At 38.5% G+C, this 22,421-nt stretch overlaps 1 protein-coding gene across 4 annotated transcripts in view; it reads right to left on the bottom strand.

The window, feature by feature from the left end:
- Window positions 1-826: 826 nt before the first annotated feature.
- Window positions 827-22,421, bottom strand: part of LOC121725359 (serine/threonine-protein kinase 10) — a 117,865-nt gene continuing 96,270 nt past the window's right edge. For 2 of the 4 annotated variants that reach the window (XM_042112248.1, XM_042112252.1), the window contains 4 exons: window positions 12,734-12,902; window positions 12,077-12,172; window positions 11,730-11,873; window positions 7,360-8,686 (listed from right to left, as the gene is read on the bottom strand). In XM_042112248.1, coding sequence (XP_041968182.1) covers window positions 7,832-8,686; window positions 11,730-11,873; window positions 12,077-12,172; window positions 12,734-12,902 — 1,264 coding nt within the window. In that variant the 3' untranslated portion in view covers window positions 7,360-7,831. Of the gene's footprint in view, window positions 2,911-7,359; window positions 8,687-9,396; window positions 9,447-11,729; window positions 11,874-12,076; window positions 12,173-12,733; window positions 12,903-22,421 lie in introns of those variants that run through there. The other 2 variants (XM_042112251.1, XM_042112249.1) reach the window with 2 other exon arrangements.

Genomic DNA, 22,421 nt, shown 5'->3' with positions numbered 1-22,421 from the left:
ACAATAAAGAAATAAAAAAAAACAATACATTATACAAATTAAGTTCTTTATATTTCGTAATGTAACAATAATTTATTTTTTAACCTTTACATGAAAAAATAAAATTAACATTATCTGCTATGGCTATCGTGTTATATTACACATCAAATACTGTGGTAATCTCAAATTCATTATTTGAAAATGCATTATTGATAAAAAAATTAAAAACAAACGTTTTTTTTTTACATTTTTATTGTCCTATGCAAAATAACACATGTTCTAGTTATGAACACTTAGGATATCGTATCAGATATGATACGAGACCTGCAAGATATAAACAAAGCTTGTCGTAAAAACTAAACGCACGATGTATTTGATATATTATGTTACAAAATAAAAACTTAAGCACTGGACAATAATTCTTAAGTTTTTTTGGTTAAAATAGTGACCAGTATTAACATACAGTAGACATCAGATTCAATAAAATTCTATCTTCTCTTGTACATGTATAAGCGTATTTAGAAATATCGCGACTGGCGGAATTGACATCCAATACGTAAATTCTTTGCATTTACTATAGGCCGGGTACAATTTTAAGATCGCTGAGCAAAAATGGAAGGGAAAGCTAATATTATGTTCTATTTTTAAATTTCTTGTTGGGGCAAAGCTCAGTGAGCAGACGAGTCGTTATTGATAGATCAAACTGCGACACGTTACCGAACACATGCGACGATTGCCCTCTCCATATTCTCCGAGCGATCTTAGAATTATGCGCGGCCTATAATTATTTTTATACTTTCATTATCCGTTATTTGCAATGTACGTTTATCTCTCGTTTTAAGTTTCGAAGCTTTCAGAGACTAGGTTTATTGTAGAAAGCGTCTTTGGTTTAGTCTGTGGAGTTTCAAATTAAAGATAGAAACGTTATTCGATGAGAAAACGGAAATATATTCAAGATTTTTCACCACGTTATGACAAAATCTACCTGCACCTACGTTTAAAACACACATTTCTTATACAACAGAGTAGACGATTGCAGAGTTCATACTATCATGGATATTTGCCATGTTTTTGTCGCTAGATGGCGCTGTCAGTTTCTAATCCATTACAAAATTCTCCACACTAGATAGCAAGGGTCGATATCGAGCGTGAGACTGTTCATCGTTTTGCTCAGCGCCATCTAGCGAGACCAATTTCAAGTTCAGTCGATAGTTGGCTTTGTTAGAAATGGTCGTAGTTTGGACCACGAGGCCGGCCACAGAATTTCACACGATATAATATGAAATTTTGTGACTCGTGGTTCGAATTAGATCCAGTTAATTTACATTAAGTAGTTTAAATAATGAAATACTGTACAGGGAAATATTCCGCCTATATCTACATTCAGTCACCACAGCGGACCGGCTCTGGTCAGCTACTGTACAAAATTTACATCGATGACTAATCATTGTAAGCACACGATATCTAAAATAAAGTCTTTGTTAATGCGACCCTAACCTAACGATATGGAAAAAACAGTTCGAAAATCACCCATTCCGACATCCTACCAATATTTAGGCCGATTTCATACACCTAACACGAACACTGCAATACCATAGATCCACCAAAGATGGTAATAAGTACATTTATTTTCTTAGCCTTTCTTTCTACACTCTGTTAAGTGCAACTTTAACTTTAATAGAATTGCTATAACATCGGCCAAATTATCATGCCACTGTATTTCTTTATAGTACGATAACCTACATTTGAATTTAAACTACAAAAAGTAAGAAAGTTCTATAAACAACAAAGTAAGGCTGGTTTTACAACAACGCTATTTCACGGCCATATCTTATGTATTGTAGTTGATGCTCAATTTTATAATCTTTGGTAGATCTACTATATTACACAAAAGTCATAAATTTTAATACCACATTGGTGTCTTATAAGCGAGCAGTCTCGACGTTGCGCATACGCAAGCACCACGATTTAGCTATCAATTCCATCGTTTCGTATCATTCATTTCACATATAATATGTATAATATAATGTTTATATTGTACCACGTTTCCCGAAACTAAAATTACTGATATGTTTTCGAAAATGGAAGGACTCGATTAATACTAGATTATATTGGGTGTTAACTTTTCTAATGGATGGGAAGTGTAGTAAATAATACAGCGAAAAATCTTAGTAGTAATTATAACCGATTATTGTAACTTTAATAAATGTCTCTATGGGGAAGGTAAAAGAAGGAACTATCTAGTATAAATAAATATTATAGAGCACTTACAAGTTCAACAAATAACAATTTGTAAGTTGACATTAAACGTGGTTCAATATAATTGTTGGAGCTCCTCATTTGGTACATACTCGTCCCTAAGTCAATATTGTACATTATGGGCGTAAAACTAAAAAAAATACACTACAATCGTTTATCAAAACTCATTGTAAAATTACTTATTAGCAAAAATAAATGAAACATTCGCGATAAAAACTCCAAATTAAGTGGCCATATTACAGGAGTGTTATAATAATTTGGCACTCGCTTCAGTGCTACCGGAGCCAGGGAGACTAGGAATAAGAAAATATCTGGTAGTAGGTACAGCGCCATTTCGTTTTGGCGCCAACTTCCTTTTTAGTCTCCATGGCGACCGGCTAGGACCGCAACAATTTTAACCATAGACAATACTTTCTTTCCGCTAAAAATTCTCGGAAAGAATTCGTGGCCAATTTAGACACTAAAGGGCCATATTTATTTGTGCATTATGCATTTCCAGTTGAATACTTCGACTATATACAATCATTCGTAGTGACTGGAGGCTAGGCTGGTTCTGGACGAGTGTAGAGTGGAGCTGTGCTGCGGCATGGTGGAAGTGGGGGGCGGGAGTCGCGCGTTCGCCGCCATCCGCTCCTGCTCCTCCAACTGCGTCGTGAACTCGTCCTCCAACGCCTATATCAAAACCATATAAAAATACATGTCACAAATATAACCTAAAAAGAGCGTCGCCAAGTGTCAAATTTAAATATAGAACAGTTCGTTTTAAATGCACAAAAAATGGCGCCAAGTGTCAATTTTGAATATAGAACAGTTTGTTTTTAATGCGTATTTACAAGCATGCATTAGTAATTGAAAGCAACGTACCCTGGTGATCCGGCGCAGATCCTGCTCTTCGTTAGTCATGCTATGTACGAGCAGAAGCAAGTTTCTGATATATTCTTTATTGAGGACATGAGTGGATGAAATGGGTAACTTACATTTTACAACATAAGAGCAATTAATCATTTTTTCCCCTTATAATCGAACAAATCTTGTGACTTACCTACTTCAACACCTAACTATACATAGAATCCCCATATTGGTAATTTAAAATCATTTTCTCAGTCCAGCTTCCATTTACGCAAACAGTTTTCAATTTTATAGCTACGCACTTCATCCACACATGCCTTCAATGGTGCACTGATTAAATCTCGCATTTCTGATTCTTCTTTACTCACAACATGCTCGCTAAACTCATGCTTTGTTTACCGCTGGAAAGTATTTTTAAACTAATCCCATGCTAAGTACTGACATAAGTTCTTCAAGATCTTTCCCATTTATTTTTCCAATTTTAAATACGTTATCTAATAGTTTCGTTTTGGGTAGCTGATGTTATTATTACTTAAATAAAAGCATTTCAAAACGTTATATCCCCAAGTTTCCTAAGAAGACTATCTACATCTATGGTCTAAAGCTCAAGGCAAGTCAAGAGCCCTTATTCATCTAAGTCTGGCATTAATTTTTAAACATTATTATTACAAAAATATGTAAGCTGGGATTTGAAACCATTATTATTAGTGGCGCGGGCGTAGCTACCGCCGTATATGCCGTATCAATTATACGGTTCTCAACTTGAGCAAAATTAATAATAACACACCATTTCTTAAAGTTAAATAATATCCACAGTCGAATATGTAACCTCCTCGTTTTTTGGAAGTCGGTTAAAAAAAGGCAACCATAGCTTAGGGCCGCCTAATATTTTTTATACGGGGCCCCACCAAGGCACGCTACGCTTCTGATTATGATTCAATAGATTTTCTACGATATCGAATAACTGTAAAGCCAATAATTGTTATTAAGTGAACTGTACAATGTACTATCAGTGAGGTTGATTCATAGGCAGATTATTCAGTTGCTTTATGTCAAACCCAGCTTTTCGACTAACTTTGAATATACTTAAAGCGTCTCCCAAGACAGACGCGGCCTGCGGTGGCGGTGGCGGTGGCGGTCAGTCGGATGGCTTGGCCGCGTGTGTCTGTGTCGTTCCTAGAACACTCAGTCATCCAACTGACCGCCACCGCCACCGCAGGCCGCGTCTGTCTGTGAGACGCTTAACCCGACCTGTCTATGAATTAATTTCTAGATGATCATTCTTAAATAATTGTAAAAAGGGCCCACCACCATTACCGAATAAGGCAAAACAAATGAAAACATAACATCTTTATTTACAATAGAGTATACAATGTTATGAGCCAAGCGATTATACTTATTGCCTTCAGTTTTGATGTTATTATAAATGGAAGCGTCTAGATATAGAATTTTCACAGCTAAATAAAATTTATAAAATGTATTATGACATAATGTTTGAATAAGTATGAAACAAGATCTTATAAAAGAGCGTACTTTAAAGATTATAATATGCTTGTGATGTGAGATGCAAATTCAGAGCAACGCGAACCAACACAATAGGAGGTACAGTAATATCTGCAATTTTTCCACGCGAGAGGCAGCACCAATACAGACAGTAAACAAAAAGTTTTGTTCGACGTTTCACAACGTTTCTTTCAATATTCTGATATGACGCAACATGTCGGATTTTGGTCGGATTATTTATTGTATGTGCTAGTAGTATTTCATCTGCGTAATATTTCCTATTAGTTAATTATTATATTAAATATATTGGGTCGCGTTTTGGACATACATACATTTATAAATTTGCAGGAGTCAAAGAGTAAACATGCCAATAAATAAGAAATTGATAACAACACATGCAAAATTATACAAAAACCATGCTTAAATTATATCAATGTATAATATGACTTATTGGTAACTTAATTAAAACTAATGGCAACCAAAATTGGGACATTTCATATTGGCAATTTTATATTTCACTTATAAATTAATTAAATAAGAATGAAACATAAACGATTAGTAACACTAACATTATGGCCACTTTAGACGATTAAACTTTAGATTAATAGTTTTACACGTTTAATCGCAAAATCCATCTTACTTAGATTAAGGGTCAACTTACACTGGGGCGAATTGACGCGTCACGACGCGTCACGTTTTTGACGTATAACGTTAACATATCCACCTATATTGTACTATTATTTAAGTACAAATTTCTGCTATAAATATGTATTAGCGCGCATCGACGCTTCGACTCTGCGCCAGTGTGAGTTGAGCTTAAGGGCTTAATTATACATGTCGCAGCCAACTAGTTAAAATAGCCGTTCAATCAAACAGCTAGCCCTTTGACTGAACAATGCCATACAATCAATCACACATCTAGCTATAAAATTGAATATTAGTCGCTCAAAACTGCAACAAACAGTCTAATTGAATTAGTTCAGCGCTCACCACTGCGGCACTAGGTGCGTTTTGTTTACAATATGGCGTCAACTAGCCAGTGTTTGTGGTTGTTTTAAGATATTTGTCGGAAAGTTTTTTGAAGAAAGTTGTTCTTCGTAAGCTAAGCGCCGTCTAGTTGTAGTGTTGAACGTTGCAGTCAACAAGTCAGCTAAACGACGTATAGCCGTGTGATTGAATGGCGTTGTTCAACAAAAGGGCTAGAGCAAGACAGTGCTCTCGGCAAATAAGTTCGCCACTCGGTAGATGTAACGAGCCCCTAAATGCCCAATTGTAATTTAATTTAATAATATCAAATAATAACCATTGGCCGCAATCTTAATAATCATAAGTAAACATAGGATTATATGCACAATCTAAATGCCGAAATATGCACCAATTATTATCAATAATTTTCTACCAACATTTTCCGATTGCAATCTTAGTGTCCACGGAAGTTTTTTACCTACTTTATTCAATTTTTTTTCTAATGTAGCCAACTACAGATACAATTTATGTTTCTAATAACTATACAAGTTATGCAGAGTTCGTCTGATACATTGGAAAAACCACATGATAAAGTCAGCAAAACGTTATAAAGCTCTCTGCTGCGTTAAATTTTATTAGTTACGGGGGAATTATCTAATGTTACATTAAGAATATAAATTATAATTAAAGGAAATAATATAGCAAAAGCTATAATATGAATATTTCCATACTGTTATTTCGTATTTGTGACATATTTTCTTTAAGAAAATATAAAGTCTCAACGTTAATAAATGTTTGGTCCCAAATTTTAAGCCACACATACTGGCCGCTTACAACTTTAAGATCGTTGCGAAACATGCAGTGTTCGATTTTCGGACTCGTTGGTGGGTGTGCATCAAAGATCTAATAGTTGATCTACCAAATTTGTGATTGGTAGATCAGCGAACAGATGGTGTTACGTCATTGGTAGTTATTGCATACGCGAGTTGCTCCCTTTAGTTCATTCGAGCGATCTTTACGTTGTACGTGACCTATATCTGTTATAAGATATGATAGATACACAAATAATTGCGGGGTTATAATCAATCGTTTAGGTTCATGGTAACAATATTAACCATACCATAAGATTATTTTAAATGGCGAAAGCTTTTCATTATAGTTAAAATTAGCAGCTATCTTATATTCATAAATATATATGACTTTAAAACATATTTTAGGCACATCTAGTCTTATTAACTATGTTTTAACAAAATATATTATTAAATAATTTTAAATCTACTTGGAAACTTGGAATGTATTGGAATGTTACTCACTTACATTACTAACTAAATAATAACAGGTATTGCAACATTTTTAATTATCCAAGATATTATTTAAAATTTGAGACATTTTTTAACATAAAAATCGTAACAAAAAATTGTGGAAGCTTTTTACAATAATAAGCACTAGATTTGTAACTATTCTTTTCTTATGGAAGATATTTTATTTGACTTTGAAATATTTTAAGATTTGTTAATATTATACAATGCACAAGCTGAACAATGTTTTTTCTCTGTGTAATAAGTTGCAGGGGTATATTGGCAAACAAGAACAAAATATTGTATAGCGCAGAGGTCACCAATTAGTTTCGCTCCGTTTTAAGAAATAAAATGACCTTCGCGGTCCACACATTAAAAAAATTATATTTATTAAACAAATGTAATTACGGAAATTACAAAGGTGTTTATTTGTATCAATGAGAAAAGTGTCAATTTTTGTTGCTACCTGTTCATCAGTATGTCGAGATTGAAATTAATTTTTAACGAAGTTAATCTTCGAACATGCTTGGTCCGCACACAATGGGTCGACGGTTCGCCATCTGGTGACCCCTGGTATTAGCGCATCCATTGTATAACTATTCATATTTATAATTAAAGTCTGCAAAAAGGTATTAAAATGATAGTATAAAATAAGCTTTATTTTGGCAAAATTATTACGGTTATCAGTCATGTATTCAAAATGCAAATTTTTTTATCATTCATAATAATTAATTGGAACATTTTATAGGAATATTGCTTTATAAGCGTCAAAAAGATATACAGTAATTTAATTTTTTTATACTTTATGAACTATTTGAAGCCCCACCATTAGTAGCCTCGCTAAATGAACATGTTCAATATTTACTTTGCTAGTAGATATGGAACATGTCAATGATAAGAATCCTCCGCTAAGAGCCCCGTATTGGTAAAATCCCGCTATTTGAAACCGGCAACCCTCTCGCTACACAAGTCTTCTCCTAAGCGACGGAATCCGTGCCCGCCTTCTCCGACTTGACGGTCTTCAGGTTCAGGGTGGACAGCTGGCTGACGGGGACGTCGGGGGCGTTGGAGTAGCTGTTGGAGCCTCTGACGGGTCCCCAGCGGCTAAAGGTGTGGCCGTCGTCGGTGCCCTGGGAGCTCCCGCTGGCGGTGCTCCGAACCGTGTCGTATGGACCGTCTATGGACGGCATGTCTATCATCACGGCCTCCAAGGTTATGTCCTCCTTCAGGCTTAGCTGGGAGACGCTCCTCTTCATGTAGTCGCCGACGTGGTTGTCGAGGTCGCTCATGCTCTGCCTGTACAGCTTCTTGTCGTGCTTCACCGGCACCCGGCTCGGCGTGGATCGCGTCAGCTTCCTCGGTTCCTCGTCTATCTTGGACACCGTGCGCTCGACCGGGATCTCGTCGTAGGCCATGATCGGCGCGCGGCTCGCTTCCGGGCCGTTGAACACCGAGAAGCCCGATATCTTCTCGGAGACCAGCTTCAGATTGGAGGTGGAGCCGAACTTCTGGGCTTTGGTCAGTTTGCCGCGCTTCGTCGTGTTCGTGGCGCTGGAGGCGGCCGACTTAGTCAGCCTGAAGTCTCTGGTCGGGCTGATGCTCCTCCGTCTGTCGAGGTTGGGGGTGTGGGCGGTGGATATGGCCAGGTTCAGGCTCGTCCTGGACCTCGACAGGGATCCGATGAAGGAGTTCCTCTGGTGGTAGTTGGAGAGGACGTGCTGGAGGACGTTTTTGGGCCACGGCGCGTCGAGGTACGCGCTCCGATCGGGGATGGCGAGGCCGAACTTTTGCTCGTGATCGTCCAAATGTTTCTCGAAGGTGCTAAGCAGGGTCTGTTGGAAACGTTCGCATTAGTGTAGCGATGTTTGGGGACGTCACACACACTAACCTACCTACCATTGACTCGCGTGAAGGCGAGGTTTATCTGCTTTGGCCTCTCGTTGATATCAAGAGATACTCAGATGTAAACATAAACATTTTGTATTTATACATACAAATGAAAACCTACTTTTGAGGTATTTCTGAAAATAATCACCAATTATCCCAACACCAATTTAGTCGTTAAAGCACCATGCTTCATGCCCACATGCCATGCAACAAAAACTATTTTAACAAATCTTGTGGAAATAATAATCATTAAAATAGTTTTTAAGTTATTAATTTGGTTTCTGAGGAAGCTTTAGTATATCGAACATTAAATATTTACAAAACATCAGTACTGTACATATAACAGTTTTGTGGTTGTATTGGTCAGAAGTGTGAGAGTTGTATGTATCAGAAAATTGTGACCTAAACAAAAAGTATTTATATGGTTCCAGCTCCCTACTAATGTATGTGTATGTCAGTTACCCTACCCTCCAAACTGTATTCGTTTGGCTTCCATTTGTTTATGAACTTTGGGTCTGCCATCACGTTAGTATAAAATATACTTAATATATTATGTTGACTATGAAATATTAAAAAATGTTTTCAATATATTATTCCCATTGTCTCAACACACTATTGACAATAGTGTACAAAAATCATGGTCACACAATCTTACTCTCATTCGCAACCGCCCGACTGTTGATCATTGGTTGCCCCACTTTTAATCTGCATTCTGCGCACAAGTGTCGACGCATACAATTAAATGTTTTAATTATTGTCATTACCCATTATTACACGAGTAATAATGGGCTACATTATTTTTTAGTGTCCGACCGAAACTGATTTTTCAGCCGAAACCGAAACCGAACTTTCGGCCTTACACTTAGTTTCGGCCGAAACCGAAACCGAAACTTGGTAAAACATTCAAAATTACGATTATTTACTGAAATTTATTGATTTTTACCACATTGAATTTTTTACTTTTTGCGACATTTTTTACCATAAATATTATTATTCTTAGACTCGAATAATTTTTTTGTACTATATTCCGTTTTTTATACGATTCCAAGTAGATGCGTTTCGTCTCGATCACAGCAAATCCGATTTTTATCTTCTGAACGCCCAATATTCGAGTTTTAACTTTATAAAACACATGTCCTGTGTAGTGTATGACAGATCGAAAAACATAGGCGAAAAAATTGTTAAGTTGACAGTTTTCACAGATATGCGTTTGGCTAGCTTATTTATCGTTTCTTGCTATTTGTTACTAAAACAACGTGACAAGGCTCAAAGATGATAAAAATGTATAAAAATCATCGATCAAACGTATAACGTAAACAGATTCATTAATCGCGATTAAAAGAAGAATGTTAATTATCTATTTGAAATAAAATGAGATTACGTTCATTGTTCAATGAGAACTTAGTTTAATAAAACGAAATTTAAGTGTGATTGGTGAAATTCCCCTTAATGTATTATAACGAAGGGTTACCCTAAGAAAAAAGAGCAGAAGTTATTGGAAGTCATTTTATTTAAGTGCGATTCACCTAAGAAATAGAACGCGCTTAGTTTACACTAAATTGATTCTACACGTATAAACGCGTTTATAGCACCAAATTGCATTTCACTAACATAAAGTTCACAACAAATCCGAGTTTTATCTTCAGAACGTCCAATGTTGCACGGTTAAACTTCATTAAAGCCGTTAAAGTCCTGCCAGTGTAGTGTCATGGCGAATCGAAAATCATAGACGAAAAAAAATATGCGTTTGGGTAGTTTAGATATCGTTTCTTGCTTTTTTTATTGATCCCCGTAGGGACGCGTTTAATGAGAACTAAGTTTTATAAAACGAAGTTGTGCGATTGGTGAAATCTTCCCTTAGACATACTACTGAACGACGTACTACTGAAAACAAAGTCAATAATTGCAGTATATTATTTTTATGGGAGACATGGACACGACCGCGGTCGAAGTTCAAAATGAAATTATTAAGCAAACTTGCAGTTGGCGTCACATTTTTTTTCTCCAGAAGGCGTTTTGCCACTAAACCTGAAAAATATACTGAGGGCCGCAAGAGTGAAGCTTACGGAGAAGTGGGCTAGATAAGATTTTAGCAGGGTAGGAACGGTCTAAGTCCTAAGAGATTGCGTGTCCAAAAAAAAAAGAGTGAGGCGAGATGATTTACTAGATAAATCTCACAAGATATATCCTAAGATATCTTATAATCTCACAATGAAACAAAATTCTTAAGTAAATAAAGTTCACACACAATATAATCAATTTATCATAGCATTTACTAAATCGTTTGTTTGGGAAACATTGTTAAAATAGCACGTAATTTGCCAACAGTTATTTAAATTAAATAAGCCTGCTTTTATCGTAGAAATAAAATTCAATAAAATAATTTAGATAAAAATAAATTAAGACAATTTAATGAAAATAAAACGAAGGGCAAATTTTTGATTTGGGACTAATCTGAAATACATAATCTCAAAACATGATTAAATAGATGGTGGCGAACTGAGCCAGGGCCTCGCTGGCAAGCAAGCTCGAGTTAACTACGAAGTTTACCGAACGATGCATGTGTTTCGGTTTCGGTTTCGGCTATATTTTGGTCGAAACCGAAACTAAGGCCGAAAGTATATTTTTGGCCGAAACTGGCCGAAACCGAAAGTTCGGTCGGTCACTATTATTTTTTCATTACAAAATTATTATTTCATATCTGTTTATAACATGAATACATAATATATTAGTGTCGGCAACGCACCTGCAGCCCTTCTAATGTTGCGAGTGTCCATGGGCGACGGTAGTTGCTTTCCATCAGGTGACCCGTTTGCTCGTTGCCCCCCTTATTTTATAGAATAAAAATTATATCAGTCATCTGCGTTGTCGGTTACTTATGCAGTTACCCGTTTGCTTTCACCCTGAGTGTGCGTGCGTGTCGTTTGCGAGTGTGAGTGCTTGTGCGTGTACGTGTGCGTGCACGTGTGTACGTGTATGTGTACGTACCTGTTTCCTGTCGTTGAGGGTCGCGCGCCACTCCTTGAGCTCGGCGGCGTATCGCTCCTCGATCGCCTTCATTTTGCTGTTCTCGTGGTTCATCAGCGCCTTGCGCTTCTCGTTCTGGTATTGTTCCAGCTCACGCAGCAGTGCCTAAATAGTTTGTTTTATTTACATACACCCAAATTAAATAGAATATACTTTTCTGTAAAACGTTATGATTTGTCGGTAAAGCCAAGTTTCCCGAAAAAGTAAACTATTTCAGAAAACTTAATGTTTCAGAAAAAAAGACTAATTGCGTGTGCTATAGTCTAGAATCAGAATGAATTATTAAAGTATGAGTAATAGGGCCGTACCTCCCCGGCGGCCTTGAGCTCCTCCCTGGCTTTGGTATGTTTGGTGGTGAGCCGCTGTTGCTCCGCTCGGTACCGCCTCTTCTCGTTCTCTTGGAACTACAAACACAACACTTATTGTAATATCCGTAGCAGACGTAAACTTATTTCCATTAGGGCTTACTTAACTAAATCCAATTCTTCGTCATCTGTGACTATCAGTTTGGATCGGACTATTGGGAAACCACATTTACCTCCGTATTCAGAGATAAGTATTTAAAACTTTAATTTTTTGACACAAACTCAGTACATTTCCAGTCAACTCTTGATTGACGCCTATTGGCCATTAGGCTCAATTTGTACCCGCGCGGAATGGAATGGAAGCGACCTTTTGCAACGAAACTGTACCTACATAGCACAATGAACTTAGAAACAAAGAGCCTTAGGCCCGCCATAGACGGACCGCTCGAGCAGTTCTTGAGCGGTCGGTGCAGTCGCTCTGCGGTCGAGTTTCGCCGTACGGTCAAACAACAAAGAGATATATGGTCGACTGCATGATGCGGTCGTGTTGCAGTCATGTACGACTTCAACGCGACCGCTCTAGAGCAGTCGGTCCTCAGTCTCGACTGCACCTTGCGGTCCGTCTATGGCCTTAGGGTTCCAACATGTAATTTGACGTACCTTCTTGAGCCGCTCCCGCTCATCCTCGTGCGAGGGCGTGGCGCCGATCCGCAGCGACTCGCGGAACATCATCTCGCGCGCCTTCTGCTCCGCGCGGATGCGCTTCGGCAGCGACCGCTTCTCGAGCGCCTGGCACTTCGCGAGCTCCTCCTCCTTGCGCGCGTTTTTCCTGCAACAATGGTTTCAAACGTAAACGACGCTGTTCAATAAATATTATTATTGAACTCGTGCGTGGTATTATGATCAACATCCTCTTTATCGATGTCCACAGCACTAGATTCTTTTTTTTTACTTCTCGTATTTTTATATATCTCCATCTCTACAAAACCGCAGCCGTATTTTGAACTAGGTACTGAACCTTGAACTCCAAAGTCATATTATGTGACTTGGCCAGAGCTAAAAGATGCTGTAAATTTTTTTTAAATTGCTTAAACCACCAGACTTTACAGCTTTCTTGGCATATAGGTCTACACATTCATTTTCTATAATCTCGTTATGTCCAGGGATCCAAGCAAGTACAACCTGTATGTTGCTACAATAACATTTAAATAGTAACTCCCTAATTTTTATAATTAGAGGGATTTTACTTCTAAAGGGGTTTAACAAAATTGCTTCAAGGGAACTTTACAGTCGGACACAATAATTTACTTGGTTCAGATTGTGTGACTCTACACAGGAAAGCGCTTCAAAAATCGCTAAAGATTCTACTTCAACGCTGAAAATTCTACTTCAGGCTCTATGTGGTGTTTCAAACAGGTCTTCCTCCATAAGAGTGAAAGACCCAGGTTATTGTCTCGATATTAAAACCTGGTAAACCTGACGGTATCCCAGCATCATATCGTTCCATTGCCTTGTCTCACTCTTTCAAAAATATTAGAACATTTAATTAAAAATCGATTGGAATGGTTTATAGAGAGTGACATATACTTTATCTATGCTACTTTTGGTCGTTGCCATAGTACCGAGCTTATTTACTTCACTTCATTACTATTCTTTACAAATAAAGCACTACGATACAAAATGCTATTTTAACTACACAACAGAGTTGGCGACGAGGATGACTGCAAACTTGAAGAATTGGAAGAGGATTCGCGCCTCTATACGCGCACAATTTTCGAGGTGGGAATCATACATAAACACACTACATGAGGATCTTGATTACGCAGAGGCTCATGTCAGACTACAACGCCTACACGAAGACTTCCAATTACTTCGAGAACTACAACAGAACATAATATGTGAAATACCTGATGAAGAATTAGAAGATGAAATTGAAACAATGCAGGAATTCATATCCATCAAACTAAAACTCCTTAATATGCAACAACGAGTTGAAACTAATTCTCAAACTTCACGAAGTTTTCAATTACATATTACTGAGAATAAACCTACACGCTGCAATATATCGGAAGAATATTCAAGCAAGGAAAACCTACAGTCTACGAAATATTTTGAGGATCCAGCTACAACTGATGGCGTCATACATAAGCCATTAACATGTACACCTACGGAGCCGAGCACACAGAGCGAAACACTACTACAAGAAAATATGAATACACGATGCGAATACGATTCCTCTGACAGAATACAATATACAACATTGAAGGAAGAAAAAGATACAAACGACATTCGAAAAAGAAAATATATAGAACGGAGCGAATACAAAATAATGGTTACTATGCAAGGAGGAGCGAAAAATATTTCTTATCTGGTATATTCCAAAGAAATACAACAAAAAACAAAAACAAGTTCAAGGTACGTAAGCATAAATGGAAAGAAAAAAAGAAGAAGCGAATAGGGATACGTGAGAAAGAAGGGATTCATTTCCATATACAAAATCACATACACACTTCAGGAATATACGAGAGACCTACAAGAAAAGAGCCACTGAAATTTACATCGAATAAAGGAGGAGGAGGCGGATACCAACCTAAAACCAATACTACGGATGCTGTAGCAGTTACTGTATGAAGTAACCTACAGCAGCTCTTGCCTACGCAAGGCATTCTGGAATAGCGGGGGAGAGCTGACATATACTTTATCTATGCTACTTTTGGTCGTTGCCATAGTACCGAGCTTATTTACGTCACTTCATTACTATTCTTTACAAATAAAGCACTACGATACAAAATGCTATTTTAACTACACAACAGAGAGCAAAAACATTCTTCCTCATAAATCAGTTTGGCTTCCCTAAAAAATTAAGACTGTTTGGGTACCTTTCTGACCGATGTTCCTTTAGGTTTTTCTAAAAATGAGTCAGTAGTGGGTGTCCTTCTAGATATACAATCTGCTTATGACAATGTTCTTCTCCCTGTTCTCACACAAAAATTACTTAGATAACTAATCAACACAGAAAATTGTGAACTATATTTGTAAATCATTATCATCTAGATTCTACGAATATTACTACGTCCATGAGAACGGCCGGAGGTTCTCGTGCGTCATCGCACAACAGAGCAGACAATAGCGTAGTAGCTAAACGAAGGCTTTCGCAATCCTTGTCCGACTCTGACGTTAGCGGGTGTGGAAAGTCCTTACGTTCGGATACCCGACGTAAGAGATCCGCCAAGAGAGGCCGAGAACGTCTCCTCATGAGGGAGGAACGTGTCGGTTTAGCTGCTGCTGAGCAGCAGTTCCTGGAGTTGGAGTATGAGGATCTCCGACTCCAAGCAGAGAAAAATGGAGGACAAAAATGGAGAATCGTAATTGACTACAGTAAATTAGATGATGTTACAATAGGAGATCCTTATTCTTCCGCAAATAGCAGAACACAATAAAAAGTTTAAAGTTACAAAGTTGATAAAGCGCCTCTAGCGGTGCGGAACGAAAATCGCCACACTAAAAATCTACGTAGTCGGTAGTAAAATTTACAAGTATCGATAAATACTATAGCTTTAAACTCGTGGTAGAGCTATTGGAGATGATTGGTTTCGTAGTTTTCGTAAGCGGAAAAAATGTCTAGTAAGACACTGCAATCGGTAGAGGTAGCGAGAAGAAAGGCTTACAACCCACCCGTTTATTATGTACGAAAGAATTGGGGTTATCTGAAAAACCCGGACAAATATACAACATGGATGAAACTAGTTTTTCTAGTGATCCCTCAAAATCTAAAGTCGTGGGGAAAATAGAGTTTCGATGAATTAGAACGACAAGTTCACCTGGTAAAGAAAATACGACTGTGCTTTTGGCCGCCAATGCACTTGGTGAGAAAATACCACCCTTCATTGTTTTTTAAGGCAAACATTTCTGGTCTGAATGTTTTTTTAAGAATGATATGGTAAACACAGCATATGCTGCAAGTAAAAAAGGGTGGATGGAAAGTGGAGAGCACCATTTTCTAAAAGTACATAAAATATGTTTTTATACCTGCTATTGGTCCTGAGCGGCCGGTGCTGGTGATTTTCGACGGGCATTCAACTCATGTTGGCCTTAGCGTTATAGAATTAGCTCAAGCTAATGATATTTCGGTCTTTAAACTGCCAGCTCATTCATCTGACGTTGTGCAACCGTTAGATTGCAGTGTAATGAAACCGATATGCAGAGGCCAGAGTTCTACAGAGAACATAAATTAAAATGTCTCCCCGATACATGTATTGATGAAATGACACTGAAACGAAACTTATACTATGATATTATAACAGATGAATAATTGGTTTTCACAATAATTCAAAATTCATATTTACCGCGCGTCAACTTGTCACCTGTTAACGCACACAACGATAGTAGCCAATGACGTGCGAGACACGATCCTGTGACGCTGTCTGACGCGGGAGTCGCCATTCGCCTTTCGCTACTCGCCGAGAGCGTCTCGAACTTTCGTAACGCGTGCATCTAATTAATTGCACATTACCGCGATCGCGAGTCCACCAAAAATACTTGTGAATCGTGTGTGGACATTGGAATCCTAAATCCTAACGTGATAGCTGGCCAACTGAATTTACCCAGACATCAAGAGAACCAACAGACGTATCGAGGAGCTACTGAACCCACTCAGAGGCGTCTTCCAGCAGATCTGGTGAGTGCTCGTTGTCTTTGGTTGCTCATCGTTGTGTGTAACATCGAGGAATCTCTATTCCTCGTCCCAATGTGACGAATTGGCGTGATTATCGTTAATCTTTCCTTCAAACCGCGTCAATACCGCCACACACAATATAAATGGAAAGTGACTCCGGAAATTGCTAGCAATGCATATGTAACGTGCAGTATATGCAGTTATGCACATACGCAATAATTATGTTGTGTGTGTGCATCATTGACATATACGTGTCAGGTGCCCCTTTAGTCTTTAGTTACTTAGTCTATAATAAGATTCCGTAAGGGCTTGTCGCCCTGCCGGCACCTATACTTACCTGTATTAGTGAACACTTAATCTTAACGCAATAAATGAAGTCCGATAATATTTTTCATTTTATTAATCTCTCCTAGGGCGCTCCCCTTACACTGGTGACCCCTAAATTTGTAAGTAGGTGCCGTGCGCGTTTTAATTAATTAATCGGACTATTGCTAAATAAATATCGGACTATTGTGAATTTTAAAAACTATAAAGTGACACTTAAAAAATAAAATGACGGAAAGTGGAAGTGATCCTGCTGCCGCTCAAGAGATATCTCAAATAACCGTTTCCTCGCGCGTTCCTGATTTCTGGGAGGACCAGCCCCGGACCTGGTTCATTCAACTGGAGTCTGTGCTATTTAAGCAGCGGCTGACTGATGAGGCGAAGTACCACCTCGTCATTGCGAAGCTCGGTAAGAACGTCGTGTCACAGATCACGGACATCTTAATCAAACCTCCAGATGATGGTAAATATGAGCTGCTGAAGACTACTCTTCTAAGCATCTATGAGGAGTCCGAGTCTCGCCAAATACAGAAGCTCATCGGAGAGATGGAGCTCGGCGAACAGAAGCCGTCTCACCTTTTAAGGCGAATGCGTGAGCTCGCCAGGGATAAGGTCAATAATCATACCCTGAATATTCTTTGGCAAAATCATCTGCCCGCATCAGTTCGTGCAGTATTGGTGGTGTCCGACACGAAGGAGCTGAATACCTTAGCGTCCATAGCTGACAAAGTTATGGAGACTGTCAGACCGTCTGGCTCTGGAGTAGACGAAGTCCATCAGGGGACCAACGGAGAAGCTGACCTAATTTTCCTTCTCACACTATTCTTGACCCGCGGCAATAACGTCGCAAAGATCTTACTGAAGTGTGATTCGTCTGCCATCCCATCCATCCAGCAGGTGGTGGCTTATCAGGGGTTCGACCCCTTAAAGATCATTGCTGAGTTCAACAGGAGAGCTAAGGCCAACCCTTCTCCTGTGGACGGGCCCAAACAATCGGTTACTGTGGGTGACACCACAATCGGAAGTCCAAGTAAATGAGATTCACAACGCGATGGTAGCGTCGTATATCGGATGGGCAGTAGTGTTGATGGTGTTAGGCGTGTTTATCGCCTACGTTCTCTGTCGTTATGGCGTTAATAGGACGAAGAAATGGCTGCTGGAACAGGTAGAGTCCATGCAGAACTCCACCTTATCCAACTTCTCCAGAGCCACAGCGAGCTTCCGTAAAACTCGCGAGGCCGCTAAACCAGCGCAGACGCATATCGAAGTATGCTAGGGCAAAAGTGCTACATTTTTTTAATTTTCCGCATTTTTGGGTCTTTTGTGTGTCAGTGCAGTGCTTTTCTAAAATGTCAAAAATTTTTTTTAGTGAAACACACTTTAGTGATGTTTAACTTTAACTATACTTAGAAATAGAAAATTTTGTTCGAAATGATCATGATCAAAATATATTATGTTATTTTTATTTTTTTTATTCAATGTATCAGTAATGCAATTGTAATGCATTCTTACAATTGCTATTGTAATTGTATCTTGGTTATAATGTTACTTGTTTTGTCGTGGAACTTGTCACGTTGTGCAGTTAAGCATAATATTTGACACCTGCGAGTGTCACTTGCATGCACTGCATATTGCACTTATACATAAGTTTATAGTTAGGAATTATTAGTATGTAATGACATTGTAATGTTTATTGAAAAAATTTTAAATTTTTGGGGGGAGTAATGTAACGTGCAGTATATGCAGTTATGCACATACTCAATAATTATGTTGTGTGTGTGCATCATTGACATATACGTGTCAGGTGCCCCTTTAGTCTTTAGTTACTTAGTCTATAATAAGATTCCGTAAGGGCTTGTCGCCCTGCCGGCACCTATACTTACCTGTATTAGTGAACACTTAATCTTAACGCAATAAATGAAGTCCGATAATATTTTTCATTTTATTAATCTCTCCTAGGGCGCTCCCCTTACACATATGTTATAAGTTATAACTTATAATGCTGCAAGGACTTTACTATAGATGGAAGCAACCACTAGCATATGCATTACTTGCTAGTGCAAAGCATTATGAAGAATTAGATGTTTGGCTTTAAGAAGTTATTTCAAAACTTTTCGGAATAGGAATTGATATAAAAGCTATGATTACTTATCAAGGCTCATACTTGACTTTATTTGCCAAGGATATCAAAGGAGTTTCTGTTGAAAAGCCATTTTTCAGGTACAATGAGAAGAAAGTATATTACATTTTTGACGTGCCACACCTGATGAAATGTTTACGTAATAATCTTTTAACTAGTGACCTAATTATAATATAAAATAATAAACAATTCGTCCCGCTCACCTGCCTGCTTCAACCAAATTACGATGAGATATCAACGATCGCCTACAAAGGCGAGATCGGGCTCACCTTATGGTGGTGGCTCAACGAGTGAGTCGCTTGTGGACAGCGGCCGTAGACAACAAAAACGCAAACAACTCGATTCAGACTATATAACATTATCACAACTTTAGTTCGTCACAGAAAGACGATTTCCAGAGTGTAAAGGATTACGTTTCCCAAATTAAAGATGTTCAAAGTAATGTCGTAAAGATTGGTGAGTCATCGTGACGGCAAAAAATTGCATGGGAATATGTCAGACAACTTTATAACGAATAAAGACAGAATCATTTAAAACTTAAAATAAAAATAACGGAATCTCATTTTGAAACCTTTACTTGAACTTTAAAAAAATGAGAGTCCAATTCTCAGTTCAAATTTTAAGTCATACTGTGTCTGCACTATCGTGTCTAACCAAGACACTGTAAAGTCACATACAGTGTTTTGTCGCTACAGTGCTTATTCGTTTTCTAAGGCCTAATGCATACTTGTGTCATAAGAATAAGGACATAGGTGTGTTTTTAGCATAATATTTTCTGAACTTTGATTCGCACTTGTAACTTCTGAACAGTATGAATTGTTATTTCTATCAGTATGACGAATTCCTAAGAATTAAATCAGTTAAATTCCGAAAGATATATGGAAGATATTAGTGATTTTGATCTAAGTAATATTAGTCCCAACTCCCATACCGATGGTGCCTTTTAGTGAATCTTTACTTCAAGGGTGTACTTTAGAAGCAGAAGCGAACAAAAAAAAAGAATACACAAAGTTGCAGCAGCTACCATCTAGTTACCAAGAAAATCAGCAGTATATGTTTGAAAGCGAAACCTTAAATTCGGAAGTTGACAGTTCAACCGCCAAGGCGATTAAAACAGTTGCCCATCTCACTCAACCACCAAACTCACATTCATCAATTTTGGATACAGGTTACCAGGATCTGCCTATTAACTTAAGCGTCAATCCATTGAAGTCGAAAGAAAGCAGGATACATATTATTAGCTCTGAAGTGATTGTGCACGCACCTAATAGTACGGAAGCCCTAGACCATTTTTTTTTAATAATCACAAAATTAAAAAAAATTGTAGATAAGTTTTAAGGTTTGTTTTAACGAGTTTTAGTTTTCTTAATTATTTGATAACATAGTAAGGTTTTGAATTTGGAACCCCATAGGTGCGGGTAATATGGAACCGGGTTCCAAATTACCCGCAGTGCATTAACATCACTTTTTTCCTGATTCCAGTCATGCCTCGAACTCAATTGTCACCAAAGCCGAAGTCGAAAAGAAAAACTTGGGCCAGGAATAATATGATTGAAGCTGTAAAAGCAGTAAGGGAAAAGAAAATGGGTTTGAAAAAAGCGGTCAAGCTTTATAATGTTCCAAAAACTACTCTGCAAAGGTTTGTGCACAGTGACCAGCCTCCCGATGAGGTTGTAAATACTACTATAGGAAGAAGACCTGTCCTGCCATCTTACCTTGAAGAAAGCCTTGTGTCATACCTTCTCGTTATGGAAAGTAAATTCTATGGCTTGACCCGTCAGGGTGTTCGTAAAATGGTTGGCTGTGAAAAATAATGTCGAACATTCGTTTAGAAATAACATAGCCGGTCGAGCTTGGCTTGATCATTTCTTATTACGCCACAAAGATAAGCTTTTTATTCGATCACCAACAGGAACTTCCAATGCTCGGGCTCAAGGTTTCAATAAAGAAGCAGTGGATAAGTTCTTTGACATCCTTGAAGAAGCATTCCAAAAACATAATTATCCACCAGAGAGAATCTTTAATGTCGACGAAACCGGGCTATCTATCGTGCAGAGTAAAATGGTTAAAGTAATTGGTCTGCGAGGGAAAAGACAAGTAGGTAGCATTACTGCGGCTGAACGTGGATCATTGGTGACAGTGGTATCAGCGATGAGCGCAAGTGGCATATTTATTCCACCGCTGCTGATATTCCCACGCAAAAACATGACGCAAACGTTGATGAAAGGAGCTCCGCCAGGTTCTATCGGAAGATGCCATCCATCAGGATGGATTCAGGCCAATCTGTTTACGGACTGGTTACATCATTTTATTGAAAAGACCCACCCAACAGAAGCATCACCTGTTCTGTTAATTCTTGATGGGCATTATTCACACACACGCAATTTGGATATTTTGATGGCAGCTAGAGCTAATAATGTCACAATTATTAGTTTACCTCCACATTCAACACACAAGATGCAACCTCTTGACCGTTCTTTTATGGGTCCCTTGAAAACTTATTACAGCGAAGAAATTAGACAGTGGTTACTCAATTCTAACCGGATGTTGACTCCATACGAAATAGCTGAATTGCTGGGACGTGCTTATCTCAGATGCCAAACTGGAGCTATTGCTGTGAATGGGTTCAGAGTAACTGGTATTTACCCGATGAACAGAAACGTATTTACTGAAGCCGACTACATAGCAAGCTCAAGTGGGATCACTCCTCAAGCTACTGATGATGACCCTCATCTACCGTCTACCAGTACACCTGTTGCTGTTCAAATGCCACAGGCACAACCTCGACCAGGCACTAGTGGACAGGCAAATCGAGCTTCCCAGCAAGTGATCAGCAACCCTGTTGTTTTCCCTGAAGATATCTTACCGGTACCGACACCAAAGAATAAAAAATCTAACAGAGGCCGCAAGTCATCTGCTGCTACTTTATTGACCGGATCTCCCTATAAACAGCAACTCGAGGAGTCAATCAAGTCTATAGCGCAGAGAGGAAGAGGCCGGGGAAGAGCTCGTGGACGTAGTGGTGGGCAGAGAACAGCAAACTCTTCTAGAACTCCTCCGAGCAGACAGGAATCTACATCATCGGATTCTCAATCATCAGTTTCTTCAGGTGACACTGTAGTGTCAGAAAATGCTACTGCACATGCCCAGCCCACAAACGAAGATGACGCTTGTTGCATTTTTTGCTCTGAAAATTACTCCAATGATCG

The sequence above is a fragment of the Aricia agestis genome, chromosome 3 (assembly GCF_905147365.1).
Source record: "Aricia agestis chromosome 3, ilAriAges1.1, whole genome shotgun sequence".
NCBI lineage: Eukaryota > Metazoa > Arthropoda > Insecta > Lepidoptera > Lycaenidae > Aricia > Aricia agestis.
This window is presented reverse-complemented; position numbering and strand designations above follow the sequence as displayed.